Genomic DNA, 14,915 nt, shown 5'->3' on the forward strand with positions numbered 1-14,915 from the left:
CTGTCAGTGGGCATTTAGGTTGTTTCTATGTTTTGGCTATTGTCCTCACATATACTCTTTGATCAGTACTCTGCTGAATACTTCAGGAAGACTCTCTGCAAATTTCTAGGACTCTCCTTGTGAAGCTCTCTGCTCTCTAACCTTCTATCCTTTTTTAAAAAATTTATTTATTTTTGGCTGCATTGGGTCTTCATTTCTGTGCATGGGCTTTCTCTAGTTGTGGCGAGCAGGGGCTACTCTTCACTGTGGTGTGCAGGCTTCTCATTGCAGTGGCTTCCCTTGTTGCAGAGCACGGGCTCTAGGTGCACAGGCTTCATTAGTTGTAGCTAATGTAGCTCAGTAGTTGTGGCTCGTGGGCACAGTAGTTGTGGCTTGCAGGCTCTAGAGCTCAGTCTCAGTAGTTGTGGCACACGGGTTTAGTTGTTCCGCGGCATGTGGGATCTTCCCAGACCAGGGCTCAAACCCATGTCCCCTGCATTGGCAGGCACATTCTTAACCACTGTGCCACCAGGGAAGCCCCTAACCTTCTATCCTTTGAACTTTAACTGCCTTGGTCTCCCTGGACTCTTAGCTCTGCTTCTTCAACTCAGATTGTCCACTGAGCTCTGCCTCTGGTACCTCTCCCTGTGCCATGGCCTGGCATTTCTTTCAAGGCAGTAAGCTAGGGCAATGGTAGGGCTCACCTCACTTGTTTCCCATCTCTCAGGAATCATTGTGCTTCGTTGCCTGATGTCTAGGATCTTAAAAACTGGTTTCATCTATTCTGTCTTTGTCTTTTTGTTTGTTTGTTGTTGTTATTTCTGGAAGGAGGGTAAATTCAATCCCTGTTACTCCATTTTGGCCAGAAGCAAAAGTCCAGGATTGACTTTAATCAATTTACTTTTTGACCTCCCCCCACCTTTTTGGGAGGGACCTAAGTGGTTCAGATACTAACAATAATAGGGTTAATTTGGTTTCTCCAATAGGAATCTGTCAAGTAATATATATGTCAACTAGGAGCTTTACTGAGGAGCAATGCCAGATGATACAGGTTTCCCCCACTATCTGAAAATAGAGAGTTCCTATGAAACCTTTTGTAAGCTGAAATGGAGTAAAGAAGCAAATACCTTTTTTCATGAAAATGAAAATCCTCTTTGATTTCTTTCAGTTAGTGAAAACAGATATTAATGTAGATCTTCATAAAATCAAAGTGACATAAAGCAAACATGAAAAGCAGACAACACTTGTATTTCTTACCTTTTTATCCTTGCTTAGCTGATATTCCAGCATTGGTCTATGGGTGCCATATGCTGAATTACAGTTATGCCTCCATCTATGACTAATTTCTGCATTTTCTAATAATCCATAAATTTATATCCTTTAAAATAATGTGACTTTTATTTGTACTCACCTTGGTGAATAGCATCACTTATTACTTTTTCTTGTTCTTTTAAGAGGAACCTTGTTTGGTCAAAAACGACAGTGTCAAATTTCCAGTTAGCAGCAGGAAGAGTACAGAGGCATACAAGTTTTTTTAAGATAGGAGAAGCTGCTGCTTCTAGGAGACAGTATGCTTGGCACTGGCTATCTGCAAAAATAAAAGCATTAAAGGCAGTGTTTTTATAAGGATGGTATGTTCTTTTTGACAAATCAATCATACATGTTACTTCATGGAAACCTGAACTCTATCCACATTCTTTTCTGAGTTAAAAATCATTAGATTCTATAGAGGCTTATTTTAGGATATTTATTCTAAATAAACTAGTAAAAACAAAACAAAAAAACCCTCTGTAGAATTAATATAATTTTCTGGTTATTTTGTTTATTTGAAAGGATTTATTCAGTGACTAATTTGGCAGGGCAAGTATGCGGAAGAGAATCACATAATTTTTTTCTTTTCCCTCCAATATTAGCTTACAAGCTTAAGATGAACACATTTATAACAATGACAAATTGTTTTTAGTTTTCACTAGAATATCAATATTTAAAGATCTGCATTGTCATCTAAAGGTCATAAATGAAATTTAGCCAAAAGAATGAAATGATATTCAAGAACTAGTGTCATATTTCCTTATCGATTTTAATAGTGAGCATGATGTTCTTAAGCAGGCTGTTCTTTAGGGGTCAATGTATAGAATATTTTTCTTTACAGCAGAACAAATAATTTTAATTGGTATAGGAATCAATAATAACTTATTTACACCACCTTGATGGAGGGTAAGAGAACAGAGAGAGCAATCATCAACAGTTCATTTTTCCAGACTGGGAAGAAAAGTCTGAGTGAGGAGTTGCAGTTTGCTGTTCTCTGATGCATGTAGGGAAGCAGCAGTTTAAATGAAGGAAGAAATAACACTTAGTGGACTGGAATAGGGCGATGGGGAGGGAGGGGCAGAGGCAGTGAATAAGGCACTCCAGGTTTGGAAATAACCTGAAAGTAGGACTGGAATGAAGAAATATCTGAAACAAGTGAAGAAAATTACATGGAAAATAAGGTGTGTCCTAGATACCCAGGAAAGGGCTTTCAAATTTACTTAATTTGAATGTATTTAAAAAGCATAATGCATACCTGATGCTTGAATTTCAATGACATTATCTGTTCTCCTTTCCTGATTTGCTTTCTCTAGTGTTTTATTAGTACAAACAATAGGATTTTCTTCTTGAAGAGTTAAAGAACATTCTTCTTTGTCTTGAAGTTCTAATAAAAATATTAATTTGCATTGTTCAGGGAAACTTAATGTTGATTAAAATGCTCTCTTGTAATATGATCATAATTGTTAAAATTCTTTGAAATGCATCAGTATTAAATTGAGCAACCATTCAGGTCAATGGACTTATTGTGCTGGGTAGGAAGCTGAATGGTAATAAAGGAAGGAACTTTGGCATCAGATCAGTGTTTCAATCCCAGTTCTGACACTAGCCTCAGTTTCCTCATATGCAAAATATTGATTAATATACCTACTTGGAATATTGTTATAAGGTGTTATAAACACCAAGGATGATTCCTGACACCTAAAAGGCACATACTGTTCTACTTCATTTCTCTGTGACTGTCCACAGACCCTTCCTCTGTTACTAATTCTCTCCTATGCCCCAAACCCTACCTGTCTCCATCCTTTCTTAATAAGGTCATTTCTTACTACTTACCCTTTAGCTCTCAGGCATTTTCTACAGGAAGCCTTATAAAACTGCCCACTCTACTTCCAGGCCAGCAAAGTGCCTCTCCTTTTTGTTTCCTCAGCACTCAGCATAGTCTCCTGGCACTGACAATGTTGTATGGAAATTACCTGCATGTCTGGTCCACTCTATTACACTGTAAGCTTCTCAAGGTCAGCAACGTTATCATGTTAATCTCTGATATGTGATTTAGTGCCTGGCACACAATGTTCAATAACTGTAGTTTGTTTTTTTTTTTTTTTTGCGGTACGCGGGCCTCTCACTGTTGTGGCCTCTCCCGTTGCGGAGCACAGGCTCCGGACGCGCAGGCTCAGCAGCCATGGCTCACGGGCCCAGCCGCTCCACGGCATGTGGGATCTTCCTGGACCGGGGCACGAACCCGCGTCCCCTGCATCGGCAGGCAGACTCTCAACCACCGTGCCACCAGGGAAGCCCAATAACTGTAGTTTTCTTCCTTCGTTTGTAAGTATTGTAGAGGATTAAAAATATATATATATATAATTTATTTATGATTAGAGTTATATTAACTAGATTGCAATGTTATCCATTAATAATATGATTACAAGATAATTTTAGAAAAACATTGCCATCTTGAAACGTTTGAATATATGAGCTTTAAATACACAGTGAAAAAAAAACAGAGTAAAATATCCTAAACTAGCTTTTTATTATTTTCAAGTATACTTTTTATTAACTATAAGTAATTTAAATAGCTATGATTAAATACTACAAATTATTGGAGTTTTTGAGGGGACCTAATAAGTTGTAGCATTCTTTCTCACCCCTGTATCAACAAGAAGTAAAATATATATCAAAATATTACCTCTGTTACTAATAAAAACTAAGTTGGAGAAAGGAGCTTAGTTTGAGAGTCAAAAGAGCTTGTTAATTAAACAACAGAATTAGAGTTCCCTACCCTGCCCCAGACTATACTGGACTGGGCCAGGATTCTGCACTATTGGGGAACTGCTTGGGAAAGATTCATAACATAGAGATGCAGAGGGGAATGCCTGTTACTTGTGAGGCAGCTCATTCCTGCAAGCTTATGCCCAATTTATTCTTTTTCAAATTTACAATACAGATAATTAATTCCAGTTCCTCTGGGGGAAACACATTAAAGGGCAAAGAGGCCAGGAACATATGATTGAGGAAACATCAGGAGTACAGAGCTTTCCCACCTAACATCAGTATTCCTTTAATTGTTTAATTAATGGCTAACTTTTAAAATAAGAAAATAATATTTTTATCTTTTTCTCCTTTCTTGTTGCTTTCTCTCATTTTCTGTTGCCAATATACCTTGTTACAAGACATCATCACAAGTATGACAACCAGAAAAGGATGTCAGTGCTAATTTTGGATTGGTTTCCTTTTTTTTGTTGTTTTTTTGGCCTCAAATATGAATAGAATCTGAAAACATTCACAAACCTGAAAACAACAAATCTTTGTAAAATTCCTATTTATGCATCACATTCATAAGATAAATCTTTATATTTTGCTCATTCTTTCATGTAGAAATTATGCTCTGAATTATGGTGCAAATTGGTTAGAAAGATCTGTTACATATAGAATTGTCACCTAACAAGGTAAGTTATAATGTGGTCAAACAATTACATAAAAAGAAACTTTATGACCAATATATATAAACATAAAGGGTCACAAAATTCTGAGATCTTTAAATACTTTTCTGAATTTTTGTTGAATTTTTCATTGTGAAAACGCACTGATGGACAAAGTAATATAACTTTATATAGAACTATAAAAGGCTGTCATATCATGCTGCACACAAAGAACAAGCATTCTTTTCTGCTTTTCTATGTCATGACTTTTTCCCAAGCAGCTCCCCAACCATGGGGAATCCTGGCCCAGTCCAGCATAGTCTGGGTCTGGGTAGGTACTCTGCCCAATTCTGGTGTTTAGTTAGCAAGCTCATTGGACTCTCAAACTAATTTTTGGTATATATTTTACTTCTTGTCTTGTTTTACAGTTTATTCAGGGGCAAGACCTTGTGTACATTAACAGTATCAATACATAGGACAGTAAGACCTAAGTATACTCTAACTCTCACAAATAAATAAATAAATAAATAAATATATATATATATATATATATATATATATATATATATATATATTTTTTTTCGGTATGTGGGCCTCTCACTGTTGTGGCCTCTCCCGTTGCGGAGCACAGGCTCCGGACACACAGGCTCAGCAGCCATGGCTCACATGCCCAGCTCCGCGGCATGTGGGATCTTCCCGGACCAGGGCACGAACTCGTGTCCCCTGCATCGGCAGGCGGACTCTCAACCACTGCGCCACCAGGGAAGCCCCACAGATAAATATTTTTGAACTTATTTCATTTGGGTAATCTGTGTCAAACACATTCTAGAATACTAGAATTTTTTTTTTTACCAGAAGTGAAATGATATGATGCATTATACTACTTTGATATGTTTATAAGCGATGAATGTAAAACAGTTACAACTCAAACAGAAACTCTTTGATAAAGTTAAAAAGAGTAATAGGCAATCAAACAGGCAAAAGGTTCTTAAGTACACGTTAAAATATGGAGGTAGAACTGTGAGCTGAAAGAGAAAAAAGAATGGCAGAATGATCAGCAAAAGTTAGAAATGTTATGAATCTGTATGACCAAGTTGTAGAAAGTGAGTTTTTACAAATAGTGGCTTTTCTTAAAAGTTCAAATGCACTTTTAAATTTTTTGGAAAATACATATCTACATCTATATCTGTATATCCCATATCTATCTCCGTATATAATGTGTCATGAATCAATGACTTTGACTTTGAAGAACAATGTGTTTTATCTGAAGAGCTTTATTTCTTTACCTTCTATAATAAATTATACATTTAGTCCTTGAAGCTATCATACCTACACCAAAATATTAAATTACTCACCATCTTTTCCATCATTGTCTGTGACTTCAGTCTTTGAGGTACAAGTCTTATACTTATTTCGCAGCATAATAAAGTCATTCAAAAGGTCCAAATTATTCTCCTGTTTTTTATCATGTTTAAAAGATGCTTCTTCAATTTTGGAAGAGGAAGATGATTCAGTAGATGGTACTGTGCTGTCAAGTTCCAAGTAATCTTTATTCTCTTTAGTTCGGATTATTCTACAACCTAGTTCTAGGTCATTCTTTGGTTTTTCTTCTTTTCGTGGTCTTTCAACAGCGACATATTCATCAGAAAAATACGAGTCTGTTACTTCTTTTGCCAGAGGTGGAGTCTTTTGCGAAGGTGATAAATGATCATTTGTAGATATCTCAATAAGTTTAATAGGTGAGGGACATCTTTTATGTTCTAGCCATGCTGAAAACAGAAAATGAAAATATCCAATGACTTTCATGCCTAAATGAATGTCCTATTAGGGTATTAAGATAACCTTTAGTTCTGGGTTCTTATTAATATAATTTGATCATTTTGAGTACTTTGTTTACTGCTTTTAAAATCAATTTTTGGTCTGAATAAAGTAATTTTTTAAAGGATAAAAATTCAGCACCTCTTTTTCTTACTACTGGAGCTCAGGTTACTGAGCAAAGAAAGAATTCCAGACCATTGTCAATAGTCTAACAACAAGTCATAGCCTTGGAGCTATCATACCTACAGTTATTCTAAGGGTCAAAAACTTACATACAGGGCTTCCCTGGTGGCGCAGTGGTTGAGAGTCCGCCTGCCGATGCAGGGGACACGGGTTCGTGTCCCTGTCCGGGAAGATCCCACATGCTGTGGAGCGGCTGGGCCCGTGAGCCATGGCCACTGAGCCTGCGTGTCCGGAGCCTGTGCTCCGCAACGGGAGAGGCCACAACAGTGAGAGGCCCACATACCGTAAAAAAAAAAAAAAAAAAAAAAAAAAAGACTGTATCCAAAATATATAAAGAACTCTTATAAATTAATATTTTAAAAGAAAGTCAATTAAAAATTTGACAAAATATTTGATCAATACTTCATATAAGATATGCACATGCTGCAATATGGATGAATCTTGAAAACATGCTAAATGAAAGCAGTCACGAAAGACCACATATTGTATGATTCCACTTCTATGGCACATACAGAAGAGACAAATCTACAAAGACAGAGAATGGGAGTGACTGCTAATGGGTACAAGATTCCTTTTGGGGGAGGATTAAAATCTCCTAAAATTGATTGTGGTGATGATTATACCTCTCTGTGAATATACTAACTTTGAATGGTAATTCAATGGTTTTTAGTGTATTCACAGAGAGGTATATACTTTTTTTTTTTTTTTTTTTTACGGTACGCGGGCCTCTCACTGTTGTGGCCTCTCCCATTGCAGAGCACAGGCTCTGGACGCGCAGGCTTAGTGGCCATGGCTCACAGGCCCAGCCGCTCTGCGCCATGTGGGATCTTCCCAGACCGGGACACGAACCCGTGTCCCCTGCATCGGCAGGCGGACTCTCAACCACTGCGCCACCAGGGGAGCCCGAGAGGTATATACTTTTAATGGGTGAATTATACGGTATGTGAATTACATGTCTATAAAGCTATTAAATATTTTTTAAAAGAAGGTATAAATGTAGCCAATGAGCTTGTAAAAAGATGGTCATCATCATTATCAGGAAAATACAAATTAAAACCACAATGAGATACCACAACATACCCATCAGAAGGGCTAAAATTTAAGATTTTCAATGCCAAGAGTTGGCAAGCATATAGAGTAACTGAAACCCTCATACATTGCTGGTGTAAATGTAAAACAGAGCAACCACTTTGGAAAAAAGTAGTTTCTTAAAGAGTTAAACATACACCTACCATAAAACCTAACAGTTATACTCCTAGATATTCACTGAAGAGAAATGATAACAAATGTCCACATAAAGACTTCTACAAGAATATTTATAGCAGTTTTATTCATAACAGTAAAAAACTAGAAAAAAATCCAGGAGAGTTGATAAACAAACCTTGGTACATCCATATAATGAAAAATTCCTCAGTAATAAAAAAGAAATGAACTAGAGATACACACAACATCATGAGTGAATCTCAAAAATGTTATTCTGAGTAGAAGTCAGACACAAAAGAGTTCATACTGTATGATTACATAAATGAAATTCCAGAACAAGGGAGACGAATATATAGTGACAGAAAGTAGACCAGTGGTTACTTGAAGTCAGGGGTGAAGGTTGGTAGGGGAGAAGGGTAGGATAGAAGGAGAATCACTATAGAATGCAATGGAGCACAAGGGAACTTCCTGGTGATAGAAATATTTTATATCTTAATGATGGTGATAGTTTCATGGTATAAAAATACATGTGTCAAAATTCATTAAACTGTACAGTTAGAACAAGTGCATTTTATTATATGTAAATTATACCTCAAAGTTTATTTAAAAAAACATAAGTGCCTTATAGGCCAGCTAAATAATGTAAATGAGTGAAGTACAGGGCCAGTGCTTAAATCATAATCTTTGGGAAGATAGATTTTGTTCTTTTCTTCCAAAATGTGGTCTAAAAATTTTTTTGCTTTTGCTTTTATTAGAGATACTGGTATCGGAAACATTTTACTTTTCTCTTAACTATTATAAATATAAGACAAAAGTGCAAGAGTAATGCTAAATACCAACCAACACTGGCCTCAATTTGTGAGTGCTGGGAACTACGGTGAACTGGAGGGTGCATGGTCTGTCTAAATGGTGAGCTACTACCAGCCCTAACCAGTTGTTGCCATGTGAGAATCTGAGTCTGATTTTTGGAATTTTAAAGACAATTTCAAAATACAGATCACTTTCGTACAACCCTCCAAATTTTAAATGCTGGTAACTAATTAAAATACCATATGGGTCAACAGTACGTGGGCTGAACAGGATCTGAGTGCTACCAATTTGCAACCTCCGAGATATTTTCTAGAGATATTCTGGAGTGTTTAGTAGGTAAACAGGAACTGTTTACTATTTCACTTTTCTGATTATTTTCCTCTACTACTCTCTTTAACCACCCCTATCCTGATAACATGGCCATGGGCTCCTGATAAAGTTATTGCTTTTTAAACTTCAGAATGAAACTTCGGGATTCATAATTCTACTAGATAACAAGATGAGTTATATGTTTCATTTTAACCTCAATATAGTTATATATCATAATAAAGATTACACATAATTTTATAGATTTAATACATTATTATGGATATTGGAAGACTCCATAAAATCATCTTCTCTCTTTTCTTTGTCTCACAATCTGACCTCATCTCTTTTAAAATTCTTCTACCGTGGCTAACCATCTGGGTCTTAGGATAGACTGGTGTGCATTTGCTTGACATAGTCGGTTTATCTACCCTCTTTTCTACCACATCCAAAGCCCTCTGTCTGCTGTCTTTGAAATATCCCTTGATAACAATTCTCACCCCAATTCCTATCTCCTTAGAGCAGTCTTCCAACGTACAAAATAATGTCTAAAATTCACTTCTTAAAAAAAAAAATTATTTATTTATTTATTTATTTTTGGCTGCGTTGGGTCTTTGTTGCTGCACGCGGGCTTTCTCTAGTTGCAGCGAGTGGGGGCTACTCTTTGTTGTGGTGCACGAGCTTCTCATGTGGTGGCTTCTCTCGTTGTGAAGCACGGGCTCTAGGCACGTGGGCTTCAGTAGTTGTGGCATGTGGGCTCAGTAGTTGTGGTGCATGGGCTTAGTTGCTCTGCGGCATGTGGGATCTTCCCGGACCAGGGCTCGAACCCGTGTCCCCTGCATTGGCAGGTGGATTCTTAACCACTGCACCACCAGGAAAGTCCCTAAAATTCACTTTTAAATATATTTATTTACTCTGTAATAAAATAAAAGTAAACTTCCCCAGCTTCTTTAAAAGCTAAATTTATTAACTATTGCACAAACTGATTTTAAAACAATACATATTTAAAACAATACATATTTCAAAAAGGTATAATTGAGTCTAAGTATGTTCCATTTAATATAGTGGCATACGTAGCAATCAAAATAACTCAAAAGAGGAGGGGGAGTGGCCAAGATGGTGGAGCAGGAACACCCTGAGCTCACCTCCTCCCATGGGCACACCAAAATTACTACAACTATTTGCAGGGCAACTATTGATGAGAAAGACCTGAAGACTAGAAGAAAAAGATCTTCTACAACTAAAGATATAAAGAGTCAGAGAGGAGGGGTGGAGACAGAGTATGGTCGACACCCATATCCCCTGCCGGGTGGGTGACCCACAAATGGGAGGATAATTACAGAGGTTAACTGCAGAGGTTCTCTCCAAAGAGTAAGGGGTCCGAGCCCCACATAGGCTTCCATGGCTGGGGTCATGCACCAGGAGGACAAGCCCCCAGAATATTTGACTTTGAAGACCACAGGGGCTTACTTTGGGGAGAGCAGGAGAGCTGTAGGAAACAGTCTCCACTCTCAAAGGAGGCACACAAAATCTCACTCACCCTGAGACCCAGGGCAGAAGCAGTACTTTGAAAGGAGCCTGGGTCAGACCCACCAGCTGATCTTGGAGAGATTTCCAAAAAGGCCAGTGGCAATTGGAGCTCACTCTGGGGACACAGAAATTGGCAGTAGCCATTTTTGGGGAGCTTATTCTGCCATGAGGATTCTGGTGATAGCAAGTGCCATTTTGGAATCCTCCCTCTAGCTTACTAGCACTGGGACTGGCCCCACCCATCAGCCTGTTGACTAGTACTGGGACGCCTCAGGTCAACAGCTAGCTGCGTGGGGACACAGCCCCACCCACCAGCAGGCACCCCTGAACCCCTAGCCGCCCTGGGACCTGGTCCTGCCCACCAGAAGGCCCAGGACCCATTCCTGCCCACCAGTGGCTGGACAACAGCCCCAGAATCTCCTAGGCCTCAGCCCTGCCCACCAGCAGGCCAATACCAGCTATGACACCCCAGGACCCCGCAGCCAGGGACCCCAGCACCTGTCTCCACCTATCAGTGGGTGGGCACTAGCCCTGGATCCCTTGAGTCCCACTGCCACCCCCCAGTAGGCTAATGTCAGCTCTGGGATAACTTGGCCCCTCAGCCAGCCACCTCAGGGTCTGACCCCACCCACCAGCTGGCCGACACCAGTTTCAGGACACCCCAGGCTCCTGAAGTGTCAAAAACCAACCCCGCCTACCAGCAGGCTGACACTAGATCTGTGACCCCCAAGTCTATAACCAGCCATCCTGGGACCTGGCTTTGCCCATGAGTGGGCCAACAGTAACCCGGGGGCCCCCAGAGCTCCAGCCACCTTGTGACCCAGCCCTGCCCACTAGTGGCCCGCAGCCTCCACACAAGGGCAGGGCTTGGCAACCAACTGGACAAGGGGCCAGCCACGCCTATCAGACCACTCACATTAGTCAGTCTGCCACAACAGAAGTGCCTAGACAGCCCACATAAGAGGCACCTCTAGTGCATATAGCTCTGGTGGCCAGAAGGGAGTGTGCTGCTGGGACGCATACGACATCTCCTACAAAAGACCACTTCTACAAGACTGGGGAACATACCCAACCTACCACGCACATAGAAATAAAAACTGTGAATCAGGCAAAATGAGGGGACAGAGGACTATGCTCCAAATGAAGGAACAAGATAAAATTCCAGAAGAAGAACTAAGTGAAGTGAAGATAAGCAATCTACCCAATAAAGAGTTCAAGGTAATAATCATAAATACGCTCAAAGAACTTGGGAGAACATAAAGTTCCTAGAAGAAGAAAAAAAATTAACTCAAAAGACATTTTTTAAAATTTATTTATTTATTTATTTATGGCTGTGTTGGGTCTCTGTTTCTGTGCGAGGGCTTTCTCTAGTTGTGGCAAGCGGGGGCCACTCTTCATCGCGGTGCGCAGGCCTCTCACTATCGCGGCCTCTCTTGTTGCGGAGCACAGGTTCCAGACGCGCAGGCTCAGTAATTGTGGCTCACGGGCCTAGTTGCTCCACGGCATGTGGGATCTTCCCAGACCAGGGCTCGAACCCGTGTCCCCTGCATCGGCAGGCAGATTCTCAACCACTGCGCCACCAGGGAAGCCCTCAAAAGACATTTTTGTCGGGCTTCCCTGGTGGCGCAGTGGTTGAGAGTCCGCCTGCCGATGCAGGGGACACGGGTTCGTGCCCCAATCCGGGAAGATCCCACATGCCGCGGAGCGGCTGGGCCCGTGAGCCATGGCTGCTGAGCCTGCGCGTCCGGAGCCTGTGCTCCGCAACGGGAGAGGCCACAACAGTGAGAGGCCCGCGTACCGCAAAAAAAAAAAAAAAAAAAAAAAGACATTTTTGTCTTCTTAAATTATACAAGTAAAAAACCCTTGAGTAAACTTTTTGGTAACAAAGGAAGATTTTCTATTGTTGAAGAGAGATTACTAGATATGATTGAACACTTAAAGCTCAGCTGTCAGGTTGAAAAATAACAGTGCTGGTTTGTATCTAGGCTGATGTAAACAGAAAATGGGCTAGAAATTAATCATTTATAAAAGAAAACAAAGACACTAATTGAAAATGGCTAGACATTTAAAGCTGAGACTATAGAATTTTAGGACAGAAAGAGATTTAATGATTAGCTAGTCAAACTTCCTCATTTTTTCAAGCAAGAAAATGAGGCTTAGCGAAGGTCAAAGTTATATATTCTGGCGGAGCCAGAGCTATATTGAATGTTGGAATTTAGTTTTATTTTCCCAATAACCTAGTGGAAAGCCAGTATCTAACATCTCATTCTGAAAATGTTTACACAAGTGATATTTACTATTACATACTTACATTCTAATTGAAGCACATTAGTAGGCAAAAATGTCTCCAGTTTACTAGCATCAGAAGATAGATTATTATGATACAGATATGTACTTAGATGTTCCAAAGTTTCTGTCATTATCAGATTTAGTCCTGCTTGTTTCCACCACTCTGCATTTTCAGGATTAACCACAAGGCTTCCTTCTTCAATAGAAAATATCTTTTTAAAATCTACAACTGGATATAGACTGTTGGGCTCTTCAGTTCTTGGCACTTAAAAAACCACAACAAACCAAAAAACAAATAGTGAGAAACAGTCCACAGGGCAAAAAAGATTAAAAAACACAATAAACAGAAACACACTGGAAATTTCTTACAAAATAGATTTTTACAAATTAGCAAAAAAGTAAAATAAAGTTATGTCTAGTATTTCATCTTCAAGATGCTAATATTTGTAAAAGTCCAAAATATTATAGCAATAGAAGTCACATAAAGGTTTATTTCAACTTACAGAAATATCATGAAGTTAAAATTATTCTACTATTTAGTAGGAGATGGAACTATTATTTTGTTTGACCATTTTAGTAATTACTAAATTAATACATTCGACAATATTTTGAAGAGTTAATGTAAGATTTATTAAATCAGAAATTCCAATTCATTATAATGAGCTTAAACAAGATGATATATTTTATCAGGTTTTTATGATGACTATCATTTTAAATATTTTGACACAGAACTTTCCACTTCATTACTTTTTAGCCTAAGTAGGGACACAGAATATTGTATGGAGGAACTGAAGTAGCACAACTACTTAATATTATTAACTGCATTACAAGCCTCAACCCAAAATTAGGATTATAAATTTTGAAATCCTAATTTTGGAATGGTGCTTTTTATAATGACAGTATTTTCAATAATAATAATAATAATAATACTGACAATACATTTCTACTGATTGTACCTTTTATCTATACTTTCTATTTAGCATTCAAAATCAATTAGCCTTTACCTCTAAGCAAAAATGGATTCAAACAGCTTCTGCAGCTTTCTGATTGCCACACCATACAGTATTTGTTAGCTGATTCTTCAGCAATAAGCAAACTACTGAAAAAGCAGAGTTAAAGTTTAATTTATTAATTATATTGTCTTTTTGCATAATAAAATTTCAAGAAAAGTATTTTTCTAAGTATTTTCTACACTCAAAAGCATGTCAGGGCTTCCCTGGTGGCGCAGTGGTTGAGAGTCCGCCTGCCGATGCAGGGGACATGGGAAGACCCCAAAACAACCCTATGAGGTATGTACAAATTATTATCCCAGTATTACAGATAAGGAAACTGAGGCACAGGGCAATTAAGATCACAAAGCTAGTAAATGACATAGCCAGGCAATCTGGCTCTAGTTCAGGGCTCTTAACTACTTATTATGGGCTGAATTTGTCCTCCCCAAAATTCATATGTTGAAGCCCTAACTCTCTGTACCTTAGAATGACTGTATTTGGAGCTAGGGCCTTTAAGGAGGTAATTAAGTTAAAATGGGGTGATTAGGGTAGGCTCTAATCCAAATAACTGGTATCCTTTTAAGACGAGGGGATTAGGACATAGACGTGCATGGAGGAAAGACCACATGAAGACAAAGGGAGGGGCTTCCCTGGTGGCACAGTGGTTGAGAATCTGCCTGCCAATGCAGGGGACACGGGTTCGAGCGCTGGTCCGGGCAGATCCCACATGCCACGGAGCAACTAAGCCCGTGTGCCACAACTAGTGAAGCCTGTGCACCTACAGCCCATGCTCCACAACGAGAGAAGCCGCGATAGTGAGAGGCACGCGCACCGCAATGAAGAGTGGCCCCTGGGCTTCCCTGGTGGCGCAGTGGTTGCGAGTCCGTCTGCCGATGCAGGGGACGCGGGTTCGTGCCCCGGTCCGGGAAGATCCCACATGCCGCGCCGCGGCTGGGCCCGTGAGCCATGGCCGCTGAGCCTGCGCGTCCGGAGCCTGTGCTCCGCAGCGGGAGAGGCCACAACGGTGAGAGGCCCGCGTACCGCAAAAAAAGAAAAGAAAAAAAAAAAAAAGAGT

At 39.6% G+C, this 14,915-nt stretch overlaps 1 protein-coding gene across 1 annotated transcript in view; it reads right to left on the bottom strand.

The window, feature by feature from the left end:
* Window positions 1–14,915, bottom strand: part of SHOC1 (shortage in chiasmata 1) — a gene marked incomplete at both ends in the record, with an annotated part of 81,328 nt that overhangs the window by 39,937 nt on the left and 26,476 nt on the right. Inside the window, 5 exons of the mRNA XM_079706620.1 lie at window positions 1,391–1,567; window positions 2,546–2,665; window positions 6,065–6,478; window positions 12,871–13,113; window positions 13,853–13,947. Coding sequence (XP_079562746.1) covers window positions 1,391–1,567; window positions 2,546–2,665; window positions 6,065–6,478; window positions 12,871–13,113; window positions 13,853–13,947 — 1,049 coding nt within the window. The remainder of the gene's footprint in view (window positions 1–1,390; window positions 1,568–2,545; window positions 2,666–6,064; window positions 6,479–12,870; window positions 13,114–13,852; window positions 13,948–14,915) is intronic.

Source organism: Hyperoodon ampullatus, assembly GCF_949752795.1.
Source record: "Hyperoodon ampullatus genome assembly, chromosome: 6".
NCBI lineage: Eukaryota > Metazoa > Chordata > Mammalia > Artiodactyla > Ziphiidae > Hyperoodon > Hyperoodon ampullatus.